Genomic DNA, 21943 nt, shown 5'->3' on the forward strand with positions numbered 1-21943 from the left:
TGCGCAAAGTAGTCTTGTTGTGGTACTTGGATTGGTGGCATCAATGATTTAAGATTCTATCCTAGACTCCAGTATCACGGAAAAAAAACACTTGTCACTCTATTTGGTCATGGAAAATATGAAATTCAACCATATCCCACATGGGCTTGCTAAGAAAGGATTTTTTAATCAAAGGTACCCTTGGGATTTGGGCACAAGAACATCAAAATCCTGCCTCATCTCTCACTTGAGATTGGACTATTTTGCTCTAACCATCTCATCATTTAGGATATTCAACAATATATCTCATTTTAAGAATTATATAAGCTAAATAGTCACACTGTAAATCCCATTTGTGGGGGTTGGCTATGGTGATTTGGGAAACCCGTTTGGATTATGATCCTCATTGTTTGTATTAGTTCATTTTAGATCACATTGATTCCAAGAGATTATAAATATGTAGTGGGATCTCCCAGATAAAGAATCTACGTGGGTGGATTGCCTTCAAATTTTCTAGTATTTCAAACATTCCTATAGATTGAGTGTGTTTACATGGATTTTTATCTACTAAGGAGTCTTTATTACAAATGATTATTACTCTCACTATGGTGGGTTTGAAACTATTCATCGCATGTTCTCATGTTACAAGCATGCTTGAGGTTGTTTGAACCTTTTATGGGACATTTGGTGTTATCTTCTCTTTGGTAATATTTTCTAGAGGCTGCTCTTCTAGGTGATGTTCATACCATTAACTCTTTGCATTGTAGAGGTGCTAGGCACTAAATTAGAGTTGTTGCATGGTCTACTTTCTGAAAGCTTCATTATGAAGCTATTTTCTTTAGTAAACTTTCCCAGAAGTTGATCTTTTAGGTGATGTTGACACTTGGCTCTTTACACTTTATTACGTTGTTTACATTGTGGAAGTTGTGTTTTAATGCCTTCTAATGGTTCCTTTTTCTCTATAGTCATTTAGTTTGAATCAATGTTGCCAATATCATGTCGACAAATATATCATCGAAGGTTCAAAACAAACTTACCAGAAATGTCAGAGAAGGGGTCGTACAATTGCAGTACTCTGTGACCTAAATGCCTTTAGGTAGAATCATGCTCACTTATATATTATCCCTACTAGAGGCTGTGCAATTGCAGCACTGGGTGACGTAAATGCCTTTAAGTAGACTCATGCTCACTTGTATGTAATCCCTATACCCCATGGTTTGCTGACGTAAGTCACATTTTTCCAAAAGAAGAAGCTTAAGACAGGTGAAACTTCGGAAGATGTGAGACACAAGATATAATAACCAGGGAAACCAACTTACGTCATCGTCAAACCAAATTGTCATGCAATATAGTAGGTAAGCAGAGCTTTGATCGCATGGAGATTCATTATACACCAGAGTCACAGATGAACGAGTACACAATTTTTTTCCAAACCATGAACAAGTGCTATGTACAACCCCTTGAGTAAAAGGGGGCATCCTTGGTATTAATTGGATGATTAAGCATTTTCCTCATATGGACAACGTGGTGTCAATTCACATTTAAAGGAGATAAATCATAAGATGCTATTTAATATGTTAGCAAAGAAGTTAATTTTCAAGAAGTCAGGGCCAAAGTAAACATGCTTTATTCTCACTTACATAGCAAAGGGTGTGAATGTGTGCATGCTTTGGCCATAGATGTATGCTTTTATGATGTATCGTCATTTGTGCATTAACGAAATATAAAATGCATTTGTTCCAAACAGAACAACAAAATATTGTTACATACAAGAACACTATTTTGAAATTGTCGCCTCACCAATTTTTACAGTGGCAACAAGAAATCTATGTTAAATGCCAATTCCTAATATATATTATATAAAAAGATTATGTCGATGAAAATTGATGACAATTGAAGCTTTAAAAACAATACAACCAAAACTTTTAACAAGAAATCTCTTCCAATGCCTTCATCAAGCAGTGCCTGTTATAAGTCTCTCCTGTTGGTCCAACCTTCGGATTTTCAGCACACCAAGAAGCACTTGCATGCCAAAAATTGCACTTCCCATGTATGCAGCCATAGCTGGCATCTGTTATAAAATAATGTGCATACTCAATTAGCCTTACAGCCTGCCTAAGCATGCTAGCATAATTATAACATATACAGAAAAAAAATCTCTCAGAATTTTTACCCGAATGGAATTGATGTACAAAATTGTAGCCAGATTAACTAAGGTTCCTGCCATGACAGCCTGACACAAAATCATAGGCATAACTCCAAATCATTAGAAATTGCAGCCACAGAATGACTGAATTCAACTTCCATCTCACAAACCCAAAAAGTTGGTCTTTACAGCACAAAAAACAAGATAAGAAGGATACTTACATTTCCTATCGCCTTTTGAGCAGAAGCAACTCGTTTGAATGCTCGTTCTGACTCCAGTGTGCGAACCCGGAGCTTCAAATCTCCTTGTTCCTGTCAAGTTAAGGGTCCATACAGTTATTTTTCGAAACCTTTTCTGCAGTTCAAAAGATTGCATCCCCCGTATAATAGATAACTGAAATCGCCAACTCAGACAAAGCATATAACAAGTCAACACAATTTTGAATAGGAAACACAAAAGTTCATTTCCATCGCTAAGATTTATGAAAACGTAATATATGACATGAAAACAAGCATTGTACAATGTCAATATGATCGTACCAGGCGTTGAATAACCTCAGCAAGTTTTTCAACTCTGTCAGCCTGTCTAAAGAGATTAGAAAATGCACGTGACTGTCGATCCCATCTCTTTTTGAAATCCTGTGGCCAACAATTAAGAACACAGATACACCATTGTAATTTCAAGAGACATGTTTAAATGGAAATTAACATAGCTTTGTTCTTTTTTGAAGTGATTGTTTTACTGTTTACATGATCAACATATTTGTAGCTTACCGTTACAAGGACTTCAATACCAGCCTCACGAAATCGTAGCAATTCCATTGCATACCTGGAAACAAACCAGAATATAATCATGAAAATACCATGCCTAATTTACTGGAAATATGAACAAATTCTGAACTTTGAAAAACTTTTAACTGCTTATTTATTTACTATACCAGTATAGAAAAGGCTAATGACTTACGGCTTAGCAATTTCAGATATATCAAAACGAGGGTCAAGACCTTTTCCAATGCCATCCAACACTGAAATACATTTTCAAATATTATCAACACAAAAGAAGTAACCCTCTGGGCATACAGATTTACATAATATTCTGCAAATATTTTCTTTGTTAAGAGGCTTTAGAGCTAAGAATCAACCTGAGAATGCTCTAACTACAAATGTGAATGTAGCTGGAAAACGGAAGGGTTGATCCACCGCAATAGACAGCAGATCCTCTCCTGTGAATAACCAAAAAAAACTAGTTACACAATGTAGCAATGCATCTTACATTTTGTAAGCCTATATCTCTCTAATTTAATAATTTGGACATGACATTGGCCAAGGGGAATACTAATTTGGAACGAAATCCCAACATAGTGATGCCATGACAATAAGATGGTAAAACTTGTCTTGTTTTCATTCTAGTCCCTATCAGGAAAACTTAATTCAAATTTGAAATGTTTGCTATGTTCTTGCAATTTTCTGCTTTTTTTATTGCAGTCATCATTATTTGTTGCCAATTTTCTGTTGGTTACATTTCAATTTCGACGAGAAATATATAAAAGAATTAGGACATTTACAGAATCGAAAACTACTATTTCAGTTCAACTGGAAACTTGTGTTCTTTTTGAAAGTTGTATGTAGTTTTTGGACTCGACATTAATAATGCACCGACAAGTGCATTCTACAGCCCAGGTGCGTGGAGTGGTGGGGAGGAAGGGGGAGTGGGTTCAAGGTATCGTTCAGTACCTTGCTGAATGTCTGTCTTTGTGTGTGTTCGTGCAATGATCCAAACAGAAAAAGGACCAACTTAGAAAGGCTGACATTATATATATATATATTGACCGTTGAGAGGGATCAAACAACTTGAGACACAAATGTTAATGCTTTTGAACCCCGTGACAATTTAACTACATTTCTGTTTGCACCTTGAGTTTGCTGATGTCTCTTAGAACTTAATGTATCTGGGGTTAAGATGAATCTATGCTAGTTTGATTAAAACACAGAGTAGACTCATTTATGAAGTTATGAAAAAATAAAATCAGTTCATTCAATGATAATTTTTTGATATGCCTCAATCTAGCGTCTAAATGAACTAGTCAAAACAGGCCTATCTGATTTGTATACATATCATTTTAGTGAAACTGCAACAGGAACCAAAAATATAACTTCCTTCATATACCTATAGCTGCAAGTCGGAGCTTTTTCTTCTCCACTTTCTCTTCCTTGGTTAATGGCTTTTTAAATCCAAGCTCAGATTTTGCTGTTTCTTTCTCTTGCTGCTGAACCTTCAAGCGTTCTTCAAAACTTCATCCAAGTATGACGATTGATGAGTTAAATATGGGCATGTATCCTGAGAGTATTAACCAATAGCAAGTTTAAATTATCTACTTCAAAATCTTGAAAATACCTGTTAAGGAAAAATTGTGCTGTACGCCTGACAGCAGTCATGTCACTGGAAGGCACTAAAACTCCCATCTGAATCATGGCTTGTAGCACCTGCACATCATAAGGTGGGAACAACTCAAATTTCCCAAATATTAAGCAGAACCAACAACAGTGTATAAATTGTTATGGACAATGTAGATGTTTGTGAGAAACACACACACACACACACACACATATATATAATTTATTCTTCTAATTGATTAGCAGTTTATTTGTTTGATGGCAAATGACGAATAAATCACACTGCAATTCTTCACAATAAAAATATGCTGCAGAAGTAAAATCAGGAACAAAGAAATAGATGCTCACACATAAAAATGACACAATTATTTTGGACTTAAAAAGTCCCTGAAAGGAGAACTGGTGCAGCAGATGAGGCTTTATTTTATTATTATGCAGCAAATTTTGAGAATACAATAATCTGAATGCCCAACTGGCAATCCTCCGGCAAATATACTGGAAAAATAATATGGACAAGATTTTCTCCATCTGCAATCAACCTGGTGTGAAAATTCGGCTAATCCAGAATCCTATTGCAGCAACTGATGTTATTTTTTCTATTTGTTAATTTAATTAAACAAATTATTTGCTGTGTTCTACAGCAGATATCGAAACAAATAACTGCAACCTTCACAAAACAAATACTGCAGAAGAAATAAAAACACTGGAAGAAAGAGATGCACACGCAATATGACACCGTTATTTTTGGAATAAGTCCCCGGAAAAACCCAACTCGGGAAAACCGGTGCAGCAGCTGAGGGTTTTAAGATTATGCAGTAGTGAAAATCTGAGTACAAACTATGGATGCTTAAACTGGCAATCCGAATAGAGAAACAACCGGCAATAATAACTAGTGAGAAAAAATTCTCACTCCATAGGCAACCCCACACTGACCTTAGCTCGAATTGAGCTGCTCCTTGCTCCCTCTTGTTTAAATTTCTAAATCTATCCGTTGGAAATTTAATCTGTATTCTTCTGGTTTATTTCTTCTACTTGCTAAATTCAAACAAGTTATTTAAAATATATAAATAACGAAATAAACACAATATAGTCACAACATCTACAGATCAACAGTTGAAAGAAAACAAACACACAAGTGACACCGTTATTTTTGGACAAACGTCCCCGGAAAAAACCCAATGGGGGAAAACCGGTGCAGCTATTCTGAGGGTTTATTATTATGCAATATTTCTTTGAGTACAACTGGGTGCCAAACTGGCTCACCCGACAAAGAAAAATAGCCGGCAACAATACCTCTCTATTCGGAAACAGGTATTCAGAAAACCTGTCCCACGAAACCCTCTCCAGCAACTCTGAAGCTCTGCGCTAACCCTTCTGGCCTTTGCATCAGCCCCAAACCCCTCTGCGTCAACCCTCTGAGGCATTGCGCAGGCTCTGGGAGCCTCTGTGTCACTCCCTCTACCCTCTGCGTGGATGACGCAGTCCCTCTGGGCTCTGTGTTGCCTTCGCTGGGCTCTACGTGGCCTGCTCTGGCTGCGGCTTCTCGCTCTCTGCCTCTGTGTTGATTTGGGGTAGCATCGGATGTGCTCTAGCCACAAAATTTGGTGGAGAGGTTGGGGCACATGAGATCTCCAATACCCAGAAAGAGTTTGGGTAGATTCTAAACAGATTAAAAGATATTAAAATAATTAATATTTTTAATGATGTCCCTAAGTCTAAACTTAGGGAAAATAAAATATTAATGTGTATTAATATGAATTTGTGTTAGAATGGTCCAAAAGACATGGATCAAGGCAGATCTAATCTTAGCCGTTGATTAGGGACTTAATCTCAGCCGTTGAGATGTCAACAGGAAAATTATAAAAGGAGACTTGAGGGTCACTTGGAGAATACACCAGAGTGATCAATCATTCTATTCTCTAGAGCGAGGTTTGTTAAGAGAGATAGAATCAGTGATCGGGAGAGCAACTGAGGGGCATTGAGTACAGAGAAACAAAGAAAACAAAGATTGTACTGGGAGAGCAGCGCAACAACCAAGGAGAGTGACGTAGACCCAGCAAGGGCTCAGGCAGGGCCACGCAGAGGCAGCCAAGTACTGTGCTGAGCACCAGAGAGGCCAGCATGTCTGAAGCAGAGGCCCAGAAATCTGATGCAGGGCCTCCTGGGGCTGATGTAGGGCCAACATGAGACAGAGAGGGGCTGACGCAGTCCAGATTGGGCAGACGCTGGGGTTGCAGAGCAGTTTTGTGCTGAGGAGCTGCCAGAAGGATTTTTCAGGGTTTTAGCCAGGAGATTTCTCTCAAACTATGAGGTATAGCTACTAAGGAAATTCTCTGTTGGGTAGGTCAGTTTCAACACCCAGATTGATATTGCTTAATAAGAAAACCCTCAGATAGCTGCATCGGTTTTCCCACATTGGGTTTTTCCGGGGACATTAGTCCAAAAATAATGGTGTCATGTGGTGTGTTTGTTCTTGTTTTTTTTAATTGTTGATCTGTAATATGTTGAGCATGCACTGGTGTTTATTTTTAGTATTTACTTTGTAAATAACTTGTTAAGGAAAAATAACAAGTAAGTAGGAACAAATCAGATAAAGTGCACGGAGGGTTTCTAAGCTAAGTAAACTTGGAAACTTCAACACACTGCGCTAGTCTCTCGGCATTGTCTCTGCCTCTCTGTCCAGTACTCACTGCCCCTCGTTGCTGATCACTTATTCGACTTTGCTTAGCAACCCCGCTCTAGCAAAACGAATCACTGATCACTCTGGTGTATTTTCCAACTGACTCTCAAGCCTCCTCTTATACTTTTCCTGTTGGTCCTTCAACGGCCGAGATTACATCTCTAATCAACGGTTAAGATTAGATTTGGCTTGATTCATGTCCTTTAAAACCCTCTAACCCAATTTTATATTAATACCCATTAATATTTTATTTTTCCTAAGTTTACACTTAGGAACTCCATTAAAAATATTAATTATTTTAATATCTCTTTAACTGGGTAGAATCTACCCAAACCATTTATGGGTCTTGGAGATCTCATGTGTTTTACCTTCTCCACCAATCTTCATGGCTAAAGCACATCTGATGCTAGCCCAAATCAACACTCCCTCTTAGTGAGGACTATGCTCTAGTAATACTCCAAGTCCAAACTGAGTATCACCCTGATTATCTAGCATCGGTACCTGTGCTAATGCTAGGCCTCCTCGCCCAACATCCTCTGCATTGTTGCATCCTCTACTGTTGCCCATGGGCCTACCACTGCCACTGTTGCATTTGTACGACAACTCCCTCTACATCTATGTTGCTGCTAGTCCATCCTCCCAGCACTGCATCTGCACTGCAACCCCCTCTCATCATGTTGCATTGTGCTACTGCATACTGCTACTGAACTGTAACTCAGTTACTGAGAAGTAAGTAACTGATCCACCCAACTTATGACATCCCTGTCAAGCTAGAAACACTCCAGATGTTGAAGCTCCCTCGGCCGCTAACAAGTGCTCCCTCTACTAACCTCTGCGTTGCTGCAAAAACTCCTTGCATCTCGCATCGTTGCACACCTCTCTATGCCATCCTACACTGGTGCAACACTCTTCGTGCCTCTCGCACTGTTGCAACCTGCTAGCCTCGCGCTGCCCGGGGACCCATGCACTATAGCACTCTCTGCCACTTCATACGCATCCGTTTCTACCGACATCCGCCAGTCCTGCTACTCTCTTCGGGGTTGTCGTAGCAAGGTATAATCCAAGAGGTTGAGTACCTCAAAGATCCTTCCCCTCATCGCCTGTAGTCCTCCTGACTACAGCTCGATGTTTCCCCACCTCTTCTCTAGAGGTACATGAGCACTCATGGCACAATCGTCGTCCTCCTCGACCTCCTCCTCTACCTATGTTGGCACTACCTTAGAGTCAGAAGCCTCTCCCTTACTCTTCTTCCTTGGACACTGGTTCGCATAGTGACCCAGTTCCCCACAATGGAAGCGCTTGACCTTTGAGAGGTCCTTCTTCTTCCTCTTCTCCCAATTTCCCGCAGATGCCAGAGCTGTATCCTCTTTCTCTTCCTTCTTGATCTTGACTCCTTTGCTACTACTTCCGCCTTGCTAAACTGCTTGATCTCCTCTTGGCGAAGAGTCGCCCACAATTCTTCCCAATCTGGAAGATCCGCCCTGCCTAGTATGCTCTGGACAAATGTCTCTCACTCCTTGGAGACTGCGTTAAGTACGGTTCTCACCAACATCTCCTCATCCAGCGTGGCCTTTATGGAAGTTAGTTGGTCCTGGATCTCCTTCAACTGACTGAGGAAGTGATCTATCTACTCTTCCTTTTGCATCTCGTATCACCGCAACTGATTCTCAAGTAACATCTTCCTCTGCACGGAAGTATGTTGGTACAATTTCTTTAGGGCTTCCCACATCTCATTTGCCGTGTCCTTCACGGCAATCTGTTTGACCACATGATTTTTGACCCCATCAAGGATGATGCACTTCGCCCTAGCCATTGCCTCCTCGTACTTTTCATCTTCATCCAAGTCAACTAGGATCGCCATTGTTCTCAAGGCGAAGGCCTTGATGCGATGTCTATCTAGAATGGACAGGATCCTGGCCTTCCAGACCACAAAGTTGGATGCTTCGTCCAGCCTGTCCTAATCCCTCAACCCATTCACAGCCATTTCTCTGCTCTTCTCTGTCGACTCCGCCGAGTCTCTCTACTTCCCGCCTGGAAGTTCTCTATTCGACTCCTGCTGAGTCTACTTCCCATCTGGAAGTTCTCTATTCGACTCCTGCTAAGTCTCTCTACCTCCCGTCTAGAAGTTCTCTGCTAGACTCCCTATGAGTCCCGATTTCCCTCCTGGAAATCCTTCTGCCAATCATCAAGTTGACCCTCTCCGATCATCTGTGCCACTGCAACACTGATCTGCATTCCTTGGCTAGAAATCTGCCGAGGTAGAAACTCCCTCTACCTTGGTTTTGCCCTGTTAGGTATTGTTCTGACCACAGTACCCCACCAGCTTCGCTACTGCAAACTGCCCACAGCTTCCTATGCCCCAACAACTGAAGGACTGAGCCTCTGGCTCTGCGCAATCTAGTCACAACATCATACAGATCAACAACTGAAAGTGTTGAAGTTTCTAAGTCTACTTAGTTAGGAACACTCCATGCACTTTATCTAATTTATTCCTACCTACTTGTTTCGTTACTTAACAAGTTATTTACGATGTAAATACTGAAAATAAGCACTAGTGCATGCTCAACATATTACAGATCAACAACTGAAAGAAATAGAAACAATCACACCATATGACACCATTATTTTTGGACCAATGCCCCCAAAAAAAACCAATGTGGGAAAACTAGTGTAGCTATCTAAGGGTTTTCTTATTAAACAATATCAAAGTATAATCTGGGTGCCGAAACTGGCCTACCCAACAAAGAATTTCCTAGGCAGTAATGCCTCTTAGTTTGAGACAAATCTCCTGGCTGAAACCCCGAATAATCCTTCCGGCAGCGCCTCAGTGCTAATCTGCCCTAGAAACCCCAGCGTCAGCCCCTCTCTACCCAGCGCTGGCCATGTGTTACCTCGAATGGGTCTGCGTCAACCTTAGGAGGCCTCTGGCCCTTTGCGTCAACAACGCTAGCCTCTCTGAGACTTTGCGCAACTCCCGGCTAGCTCTGCGTTACTCTCCCCGGCTATTGCGCTGCTCTCCCGACACTATCTCTGACTCTTTGTCTCTTTGTATTCATTGCCCCTCAGCTACAACTCCCGATCACTAATTCTATCTCGATTAGCAAACCCCGCTCTAGAGAATAGAATGACTGATCACTCTAGTGTATTCTCCAAGTGACCCTCAAGCCTCCTCTTATACTTTTCCTGTTGACATATCAACGGCCGAGATTAAGTCCCTAATCAACGGTAAAGATTAGATCTAGCTTGATTCATGTCATTTGGACCATTCTAACATAGTTTCCTATTAATACACATTAATATTTTATTTTCCCTAAGTTTAGACTTAGGGACTCCATTAAAAATATTAATTATTTTAATATCTCCTGAACTGTTTAGAATCTGCCCAAACCCTTTCTGCGTATTGGAGATCTCATGTGCCCCAACCACTCCACCAAATTTCGTGGCTAGAGCACATCCGATGCTACCCAAAATCAACACTCCCTCTTAGCGATGACTATGCTCTAGCAATACTCCTCACTGAGTATTACTCTGATCATCCAGCATCGGTCCCTATGCTGATGCTAAGCCTGTTGCCCACCATCCTCTGCACTGTTGTACCCTGTACAGCTGTCCATGGTTTTTGCCACTACCACTCCTGCATCTATACTACAGCTCCCTCTGCATCCGTGTTGCTGTTGGTCCTTTCTCCTAGCACTGCATCCGCACTGCACCTCCTCTCATCATGTTGCATCGTGCTGCCCACTGCGGCACTGCAACTCAGTTACTGAGAGTAAGTAACTGATCTCCCAACTCTAACCTCTCTGTTGGGCTAGAGACCCTCCTAATGCTGAAGCTCCCTCTGCTGCTGACAAGTGCTCCCTTTTTGACCTCTGCGCTACTGCAACAACTCCCTGCATCTCGCACCGTTGCACATCTCTCTGTGCCATCCTGCACTGGTGCAACACTCTTGTGCCTCTCGTACTGTTGCAGCCTGCTAGCCTCGCACTGTCCTGGGACTCCTGCACTATAGCTCTCTCTTCTGCTCCATCTGCATCTGTCTCTACCCAACTCAACCAGTCATGCTACTCCTCTTCGGGGCTCCCGTAGCAAGGTCTAATCCAAAAGGTCGAATACCTTGAGGATCCTGCTCCTAGTCGCCTCTAGTCCGTCTGACTACAGCTCGATGTCTCTCCACTTCCGCTCAAGTAGTGCATGTGCACTCATGGCACAGTCATCGTCTGTCAAAACTTCCTTCTCTACCCGTGCTGGCGCTGCCTTAGTCTCGGAAGACTCTCCCTCACTCTTCTTCCTTGGACACTGGGTCGCATAATGACCCAGCTCCCCACAGTGGGAGCACTTGATCTTGGAGAGATCATTCTTCTTCCGCTTCTCCTGCTTTCCCTCAGATGCTAGGGCAACATCTTCCTCCTCCTGCTTGACGTTGATCCCCTTGTTGCTGCTACCCGTCTTCGACTGCCGTCTGATATCTTCCTGGCGAAGAGCTGGCCACATCTCATCCCAAGGTGGAAGTGTCCCTCGGCCCAGTATACTCTAGAAAAATACTTCTTGGTCTTCTGAGACTGCATTCAGGGCCGTCCTCAACATCAACTCTTGATCCGGCGTGGCTTCTATAGCAGTCAACTGATCTCGGATCTTGTTCAGTGCTCCGAGGAAGGTGTTGATCGGTTCTCCCTTCTTTATCTGATACGACCTCAACTGATTCTCAAGTAGCATTCTTCTTTGCACAGAAGTATGCTGGTACAATTTCTCGAGGGCCTCCCACATCTCATATGACATTTCCTTCTTGGCAATGTGTGGTACTACATGGTTTTTGACCCCGTCAAGGATGATGCTCTTGGCCCTCGCCATTGCCTCCTCGTACTTGTCGTTATCATTGGGGTTGCCTGGGATAGCTATAACCTTCAAGGCAAAGTTCTTGACACGATTTCTGCCAAGTACGGATAAGATTCTGGCCTTCCAAACTGTGATGTTCAACACTCCGTCCAGTCTATCCTGGTCTCTTACTTTGTGTAGTGCCATGATGCTCTTCTACTTCCCTCCTGGAAGTTCTCTGCTCGACTCCTCCGAGTCTCTCCTTCCCGTCTGGAAGTTCTCTTCTAGACTCCCTCTGAGTCCCGATTCCCCTCCTGGGAATCCTCCTGCCGCTGTCGAGATGCTCCCTACTTTGATCGTCGTGTGCAACCACACCACTGATCCGGGTTCCTCGGCTAGAAACCCTCAGTAGCAACTCCCTCCTCTTGGCCTTGCTCTGTCAGGTATTGTTCTGACTACAGTACCTCACTAGCTCCACTTTGCAATATTCCCACAACCTTCTAAACCATAGCAACCTGAAGGTGAGAGCTCCTAGGCACTGCGCAATTCCAGCACCAGCAACCCGGCCTCCTAGATCAATCCTCTTCTTCCATGCAAGGAAGTTATTAGTCCCTACCAATTTACTGCTTTCCTTGCAAAAAGACATTGATGTATATTTAGAAGGGGACATGTACTTGATAGATTTTGCGATGTGATGGATTTACTTCCTCCTAGAAATCTTGATGGATTGTCTTCCCTGGATTTTGATGTTCTTCAAGTTGCCTTCTCCAAGTGGACTTGCTTGGTGATGATGTTTGCTTGAAGACTTGTAGCTTAATATAGGTCCTGCTTTAATCTGCTCTTCTTTGCAGGTGCCTTTATATAAGGCTCTTCTTCTAGCTTTGTAGACCTCCTTGATGAATGATGGATTGTAGACCCTTCTTGTCCTTGAAGTGATTTGAGACTTCTAGGCTTGATGCTCCAACTTTGTGGATGCTTCCCCTTGATGAGTGTTCTTGAGTTGTCCTATCCTTGATGTGTCACCTACGCTCTGATACCATGTTGAAGAATCTAGGGCAAAGTAGTGTAGTGTGATTCTTCATTACTTGATAACAATTTGTAGAGTCTTTTTACTTTTCTTGTTAGCTTATTCTTCTTCTTCTTATTAGTGCATATGTGTGTACTTCATCAAACTATTACCAAAACACAAAAACAAGAACACAAGATGTTGGCTCTCTGCTAAGGCCAAAACCTCTCTACTCTTGAGAGGAAAACCCTTTAGTGAATTTCTCTTATTGAAGCTTTTATTGATCAATGCCAAACCCTAGACCCCTGACAAAGATATCCTCCAAGCACAAGTCAAGTCTCCACTCCTTTCTGCACCATATGCCCCGACACTTCTTCCGACACTTTGTTTCCCAACACTTCATCCTCCTACTTCCGACACTTCGTTCTTCTTTCAACTTGTTAGTAGACCTTGTTGCACTTGCTCTAGAGTACAAGCCTTTGATGAGAACCTTTCCATATGATGATTCCTTCACCTTCTTAACCAAATGAGCTTCTTCTTCAAAGTGTAGGTGTTGACTGGGTGTGACTATCCAGCAGCCCTAAATTCTCGCACATGTGACTATTTTACTTGTTGTTGTAGCCTCTTCCCTTCTTTGCTTGAGTGCCCTTCCTCTTCGCTTGATTGGGAGGCCTTATAGGCCTTGTTTACTAACCCAAAAATAGAGAGTTAAGTCACTTGTAGTCTTCTGCTGTAGTAACCGCAGGCATACCCTTCCTTTCTCGCACATGTAGCTGTGATAACCCTAGAAGACAGTCCCTTAACCCTCGTTGTTCTTCCTCCTTTCTTCGTTGCCCTAACAGACCTTCTTTTCACAACTTCTTTTCTTCTTGTCTCCTCTTTTTCTTGCGGATTTCAGAGCTTGAGTTGTACGTTATAATTGGAGTGGACAACCTCTATAAATAGAGGATTGTCCCACCATTGACACAATGCTTTGAAATACTCAGAAAAATCATATTATTATTATTAAAGATATAAGATGATTACAATTTGAGGGAGGCCCTTGGCTTTATACGACCCTAGGTGCCTCTTGGTGAATGGGCATGATCTCTGATCACGCCCTTTGCCTAATAGCTACTTAACTAACTACTTTTTATATAACATTGCCTTCCTTCCAGAAAATGTTTTGTCCTCAAAGCATATGTAACGACGGATGTTGTTAACGAAATGCTTCAGTCTCCCAAGAAGCTTTTTCTTTTGTTAAGTCCTTCCACTTGATCAAGTATTCCTTGATTACACAAGATCGAAGCTTCTTTTCTTTGGTGGATATGATACCTTCTGGTTCTAAAATGACCCTTCCTTCTTCATCTAAGGATGGAAGCGTTGTTTGTGCTTATTGATGGTTGCCCAGTGCCCTTTTAAGGCATGATGTTGATTTGAGGTAGCATCGGATGTGCTCTAGCCACGAAATTTGGTGGAGAGGTTGGGGCACATGAGATCTCCAATACCCAAAAAGGGTTTGGGCAGATTCTAAACAGATCAGGAGATATTAAAATAATTAATATTTTTAATGGAGTCCTTAAGTCTAAACTTAGGGAAAATAAAATATTAATGTGTATTAATATGAATTCATGTTAGAGTGGTCCAAAAGACATGGATCAAGCCAGATCTAATCTTAGCCGTTGATTAAGGACTTAATGTCGGCCGTTGATATGTCAACAGGAAAGGTATAAGAGGAGGCTTGAGGGTCACTTGGAGAATACACCAGAGTGATCAATCATTCTATTCTCTAGAGTGGGGTTTGCTAAGAGAGATAGAATCAATGATAGAAGAGCAGCTGAGCGGCATTGAGTACAGAGAGACAGAGAGGCAGAGATAGTGACAGGAGAGCAGCAGAGCAACCAGAGAGAGTGACGCAGGAGCCGCCAGTGCTCACACAAGGCCACGCAGAGGCAGCTAAGTGCTGCGTAGAGCACTAGAGAGGCCAGCGTGGCTGACGCAGAGGCTCAGAGAGCTGACACAGGGCCTCCTGGGGCTAACGTAGGTCAAGATAGGCTGACGCACGGCCAGCGCTAGGCTAGGAGAGGCTGACGCAATCCAAATTGGGCAGATGTTGGGGTTTTTGGGGCAGATTGGTGTTGAGTAGCTGTTGAAAGGATTATCCGGAGTTTCAGCCAGTAGATTTGTCAGAAACTGAGAGGTATTATTGCCAAGGAAATTCTTTGTTGGGTATGCCAGTTTTGGCACCCAAATTGTACTTTGATATTGCTTAATAAGAAAACCCTTTGATAGCTGCACCGGTTTTCCCACATTGGGTTTTTTTGGGGACATTAGTCCAAAAATAATGGTGTCATGTGGTGTGTTTGTTTCTGTTTCTTTTAGTTGCTTATTTGTAATATTTTGAGCATGCACTAGTGTTTATTTTCAATATTTACATTGTAAATAACTTGTTAAGGAAAATAACAAGTAGGTAGGAATAAATCAGATAAAGTGCATGGAGGGTTTCTAACTAAGTAAACTTAGAAACTTCAACATGGTATCAGAGGGTGATTGTAGATCACAAGAGGACTAAAAGACATCAGTTGAGCAAAGCAATCGCAGCAGAAAACAACTGTCCCAAGGTGACAAAAGTTTCTAGCAATGCAGAAGCCAAGGAGTGTGACACAGAGCCAGCCAGGGCCACGCAGAGGAAGCCGGGAGCTACGCAAAGCCTCAGAGAGGCCAGTGTTGCTGACGTAGAGGGTCAGAGGGCTGATGCGGGGTATCCCAAGGATAACGCAAACCCATCTGGGGTGACACAAGGTCAACGTGAGGCAGAGAGGGGCTGATGCAGTTCACAGAGAGGCAATTATTGGGGTCTAGAAGGTTGCAGGAATATTACAGAGTGGAGCTAGTGAGGTACTGTAGTCAGAACAGTACTTGATAGAGCAGGGCCAGAGGAGTTGCTACCGAGGGTTTCTAACCAAGGAACCCGAATCAGCAGTGCAACTGCACAAGTCGATCAAAGTAGGGGGCATCTCGACCAGCGGCAAAAGGATTTCCATGAAGGACATCAGGACTCAGAGGGAGTCCAAAAGAGAAATTTGAGACGAGAAGTAGAGACTCGAAGGAGTCGAACAAAGTACTTCCAGGAGGGAAGTAGAGGAGCATCATGGCACTACACGGGGTAAGAGACCAGGGTAGACTGGATGGAGCATCGAACTTCGCAGTCTGGAAGGCCAGAATCTTATCCGTGCTTGACAGGAATCATTTCAATAACTTCACCTTGAAGGTAATAGCTGTCCCAGTCGACCCTAGTGATAATGACAGGTATGAGGAGGCGATGGCGAAGGCCAAGTGCATTACCCTTTACGGGGTCAAGGATCATGTGATACCACATATAGCCGAGAAGGAAACGACATTTGAGATGTGACAGGCTCTCAAGAAGCTATACCAGCATACTTTTGTGCAGAGAAGAATGTTGCTTGAGAAGTAGATGAGGTCGTATCAGATGAAGAAGGGACAATTGATTAACACCTTCCTTGGAGGACTAAATGAGATCCGAGACCAGTTGACTGCTCTAGTACCGACACTGGATCAGGAGCTAATAGTGAGGACAGCCCTGAATGCTGTCTCAGAAGACTGGGAAGTATTTTTCCAGAGTATACTGAGCAGAGGGACACTTCCACCTTGGGACAAGATGTGGGCAACTCTTCGCCAGGAAGAGATCAGACGGCAGTCGAAGACAGGAAGCAACACCAAGGGGATCAAAGTCAAGCAGGAGGAGGAAGATGTGGCCCTAGCATCTGAGGGAAAGCAGGAAAAGCGGAAGAAGAAATGTATCTCCAAGATCAAGTGCTTCCACTGTAGGGAGCTAGGTCGTTATGCGACACAGTGTCTGAGGAAGAAGAGTAAGGGAGAGTCTTCTGAGACTAAGGCAGCGCTAGCAGGCAGAGAAGGAAGTTTTGATAGACGATGAATGTGCCATGAGTGCACACACGCCACTTGAGTGGAAGTGGGGAGACATCGAGTTGTAGTCAGGTGGACTACAGGCGATGAGGGGCAAGATCCTCGAGGTACCCAGCCTCTTGGATTAGACCTTGCTAAGAGAGCCACGTCGAGGAGTGGTAGGACCAGTGTTGCAGGAAGCGCCCCCCCCCCCCGCTCCGAAGCTCGGAAGCGCGCCCCGTACGGAAGCGCCGTACGAAGCGCCTTCCGAAGCGCGCTTCGGAAATTAGGAAGCGCGATTCCTAAAAAAAATTGCGCTTCCTGGTTTTTCCGAAGCGCGCTTCGTACGGCGCTTCGGGCCGCCGAAGCGCCATGCTTCGGAGCAGGAAGCGTGCGCTTCACGCATGCTTCCGTACGCTTCGGCGGAAAGGGGCGCGCCCAAGAGAAAAACAATTTTTTTTTTAAAGTTAAGTTAACTAAAGCTTAAGGGAGTGGGTTAGGGTGAGGTTAGGGTGAGTTTAAGGTGAGGAATGAAAAGAATAAAGCCCCCATTCATTCCTCATTTTCTCACTTTGAGTTTATGAGAGTTGGAGAAGAGAAGAGAGGAGAGGAGAAGAGAAGAGAGGAAAGGAGAGGAGAAGAGAGGAGAGCTTGGAGGAGTGAAGAAGGAGGAGCTAGGAGAAGGAGGAGGAGCTTGGAGGACTTCATCTACAAGAGCTAAAGAGGTAAGTTCAAATCCCAAACTCCCTTGTTTTTTTGAAAAAAAATTTGTATTTTTCTCCTCCCTCTCCTACTCTTTCCCATTGTTTCTACTTGCTCCTTTATTTACAGGTTGCCGTTGTCCACCACCTATATCCATATTCCAAGATGGTGTTCTTTTGGCTTCTATGTATCATTCCACTCTTGGTTTTAATGATGGCAAGGGTGAGGAATAGAAGGGAAGAAACAGAAGAGGACATTGGTGATGGTCCTAATAGTAGTGACCCAATGTATGATGAGGAGGAAGGGTTTGAAGAGGAAGGGGATGAACTTGAAGGGGACACTGAAACACAAGATGGGAAAGCTACATCAACACCCTTGTGGAACTATGTGACCAAACTTGATGGGGGAAAGGGTGGTGGATCTTACAAATTTGTGTGCCCTCATGGTTGTCATGGAGGAAAACCATATTGTGGTTCATATACCCGTCTGAGGAGGCATCTTTGTGGGGTGCTGGACAGTGATGAAAAAAAGGGTTCTGTGGGGGTACAAATTTGCCCAAACATTTCAACTGAAGAAAGAAGAAAATACATCCAAATAGAGATGGCTGCACAACAAAAAAACAAGAAACAAAAAACTCATTCTGAATCAAGTGCAACCTCTAAATTTGGTAGTTACTCATCTCCTCATGGTACTTCTGCAAGCTCTGGAGGTAGAAGAACAATAGGGGATTTCCTTAATGTTGCTGGGAGGGATGATGTGGATGGAAAGATAGTCCGTTTTCTTTGTGCTTGCGGTGTACCATTCAATGTGCTTCGCTCTCCCTATTGGCATGAAATGGTAAAGGCCATCAATGAAGCCCCAAAAGGATACAAGGCCCCCAACTATGAGAAAGCTAGAACAGTGTTATTAGAAAGAGAAAAAGCTAAGGTTCAAAGAGCTTTGACACGTTTTACAAATGAGTGGGTAGATTCTGGGGTATCCATTGTATCAGATGGGTGGACAAATATTAGAAACCAACATTTGATAAATGTTCTTGGTGTTTCTTCTAGTGGTGCAGTATTTATTGCATGTCATGACTCCGCCTCCATCACTGCATCTGCACAAAACATTGCAGATCTCCTATTGAAATCAATCAAAGATGTTGGTCCGAATAATGTGGTTCAAGTGATCACAGATAATGCAGCAAATTGTAAGGCAGCAGGAAAAATTATTGAGCGTACTCATCCACACATCTTTTGGTCTGGGTGCCTGGTTCACACATTGAACCTTTTGATGCATGATATTGTGAAACACAAAGATTGTGGGTGGATTGCTGAGGTTTACAGGAAAGGGAAGCAGCTCATTAAATTCATCACAGGGCATACAAGGGTAAACTACTTCTATGGCACTTACTCCAAGTTGCAATTGCTTAAAATTGCAAAGACAAGATTTGCTAGTTATTACCTCACCTTTAGGCGGCTAGTGAGGGTGAGACAAGCTTTAACTAATCTGGTGTGTGCTGAAACATGGGATGAAATTAACACTGACACAGATGGTGCTAATGCAGTCAAGGACACTGTTCTTGACAGTTACTTTTGGTCACAGGTTAAATATGTTTTGCAATTCACCAAACCAATTTATTACATGATCAAGTTTGCAGATTCAGATCGACCAGTAATTGGGGAGGTGTATGAGCAAATGGATAGCATGTTGGGGCAGATTAAAGACATTGTTGAGCCTAGAGATACCACCTTGTACAATTATATTCGTGTAGAGGTGCAAAACCGATGGGAAATGCTAAATATTCCATTGCATGCATTAGCATATGTTTTGACACCTAAATACTATCATCCATCATGGCTTTCAACACCAGCACCTGGGGGGGGAAGCAGGAGAAAACCACACCAAGATAAAGAGGTTCACGAAAAATATATGGCTGCATTGAGTAAATTAATCCCTGATGAGGAGGACGCTGCATTGGTACGGAGACAGGTGAGCAACTATACGCTCAACACTGGTCCATTTGGGAGCATGCATGCAATTAAAGATCGAGAGACTTTTTCTGCTCTTGAGTGGTGGAACATGCATGGAGGGGGTACTCCACTTCTACAGAGTTTGGAATTGCGGGTGCTATCACAGGTGGTAAACACTTCTTCTGCAGAGAGGTGTTGGAGCTCTTATTCTTTCATCCACAGTGTTAAAAGGAATAGGTTGAGTTTAGACCGGGCAGAGAGCTTGGTTTATGTTCATTACAACTTGCGATCATTGTCCCATTACTGTGAAGATGCAAAGTCTAATAAAGACTTGTTGATTTGGGACAAGAATCCAGAGGAGCCCAATTTGGAGGATGGAGTGTTGCGACTAGAGCAATTAGAGGATGCTCTTATCCAGGTATGTCCATTGTGGTATGAATTTTCCAATTTTCCCTTATAAAGCATTTCTCTAATTCATGTTTTTAATTTTTTTGTTAACTAGTGTTTTTTTTTTTGCATGAATTTTTTGAGCGATTCTAGGATGATGATGACCGTGTTGATATGCCACCACCCCCACCCCCATCTGGTCCCTTGGTTCCTAGGTTCCATGGTTCAACACCAACAGCAGGGGGTTCTTCTTCATCAGTTTCAGTGCCACGACTTACACAGGCACCATCTTCTTCATTGCCACCACGTGGAGGCCCGCCACCACGTTCTATTCGTGGTGGAAGGAGGAGAGATTAGTAGATATATTCACAATCTACTACTTTTTGTCATAGATTACTCATTAGACTTGTAGACTTGTGAATTTGAATTTTGAACCTTTTTGGCTTGGCGGTGACCAAGTGACATATTTTGTAAACATTATTATTTGAATTTTGGACATGACAAATGTTGACAGTTGCTCACTTGCTAGATAAATCATAATATGCTCTATGTTTTATGTTTTATAATATGCTTAAATGTTTTATGTTTTATAATATGCTTAAATGTTTTATGTTTTATAATATGCTTAAAAATTTGATGTATGTTTGTAATAGCTAGAATATAGATGATTGTTGTACATACTAGTAACTACAATGGAATCATGGATGCCATATCTATCTTGATTTATGCAAAAATATGCATGTTTTCATGTCTTCTACAATTAATTTGGTATTTGGGATGTTTGTTTTGAGTATAAATGCAAAAAAATATAAAAATATATATATATATATAGCAGACGCTTCCGCAGACGCTTCGCTTCCTAGATTTTTGGAAAATGACGCTTCCGCGCTCCCGCTTCCGCTTCGCTCCCGCTTCGTGCAACATTGGGTAGGACTAGCTGAGTCAGGTAGAGACGGATGCGAATGGAGTGGCAGAGAGAGCCACATTGCAGGAGTCCCGAGACAGCGCGAGGCTAGCAGGCTGCAGCAGTGCAAGAGGCACGGGAGTGTAGCACCAGTGCAGGAAGGCACAGAGGTGTGCAACGGTGCAAGATGCAGGGAGTTGTTGCAGCAGCGCAGAGGTCAGAGAGGGAGAACTTGTCAACGGCAGAGGGAGCTTCAGCATCAGTGGGTGTCTCTAGCCCAACATGGAGGTCAATTGGGAGATTAGTTACTCACTTCTCGGTAACTAAGTTGCAGTGCAGCAGTGGGCAACACGATGCAGCATGATGAGAGGAGGTGCAATGCGGATGCAGTGCTGGGAGAAAGGACCAACAACAGAACGGATGCAGAGGGAGCTGTCATACAGATCTAGCAGTGGCAGTGACAGAACCATGGGCAACAGTACAGGGTGCAGCAGCAGAGGATGTTGGGCAGGAAGGCCTAGCATCAGCACAGGTACCAATGCCAGATGATTAGAGTAATACTCAGTGAGGAGTATTGCTAGAGCATAGTCCTCGCTAAGAGGGAGTGTTGATTTGGGGTAGCATCGGATGTGCTCTAGCCACGAAATTTGGTGGAGAGGTTAGGGCACATGAGATCTCCAATACCAAGAAAATGTTTGGGCAAATTCTAAACAGATCAAAAGATATTAAAATAATTAATATTTTTAATGGAGTCCCTAAGTCTAAACTTAGGGAAAATAAAATATTAATGTGTATTAATATGAATCTGTGTTAGAGTGGTCCAAAAGACATGGATCAAGCCAGATCTAATCTTAGATGTTGATTAGGGACTTAATCTCGGCCGTTGATATGTCAACAAGAAAGGTATAAGAGGAGGCTTGAGGGTCACTTGGAGAATACACCAGAGTGATTAGTGATTCTATTCTTTAGAGCGGGGTTTGCTAAGAGAGATAGAATCAGTGATCGGTGAGTAGCTGAGGGGAATTGAGTACAGAGAGACAGAGAGGCAGAGATAGTGTCGGGAGAGCAGCAGAGCA

General features: G+C 42.8%; 1 protein-coding gene across 1 annotated transcript in view; it reads right to left on the reverse strand.

Annotated features, from left to right (window-relative positions):
- Positions 1–1519: 1519 nt before the first annotated feature.
- Positions 1520–21943, reverse strand: part of ATH13 (ABC2 homolog 13) — a 386313-nt gene continuing 365889 nt past the window's right edge. Inside the window, exons 12-20 of the mRNA XM_089432011.1 lie at positions 4520–4608; positions 4292–4416; positions 3267–3347; positions 3089–3149; positions 2899–2953; positions 2665–2763; positions 2347–2436; positions 2153–2212; positions 1520–2050 (exon numbers count right to left, since the gene is read on the reverse strand). Of these exons, the coding sequence (XP_089288137.1) occupies positions 1934–2050; positions 2153–2212; positions 2347–2436; positions 2665–2763; positions 2899–2953; positions 3089–3149; positions 3267–3347; positions 4292–4416; positions 4520–4608 (777 nt within the window). The 3' untranslated portion in view covers positions 1520–1933. The remainder of the gene's footprint in view (positions 2051–2152; positions 2213–2346; positions 2437–2664; positions 2764–2898; positions 2954–3088; positions 3150–3266; positions 3348–4291; positions 4417–4519; positions 4609–21943) is intronic.

This window comes from Pinus tabuliformis, chromosome 5_1, assembly GCF_031772625.1.
Source record: "Pinus tabuliformis cultivar Carrire ecotype Pingquan chromosome 5_1, CPIR1, whole genome shotgun sequence".
Taxonomy (NCBI): domain Eukaryota; kingdom Viridiplantae; phylum Streptophyta; class Pinopsida; order Pinales; family Pinaceae; genus Pinus; species Pinus tabuliformis.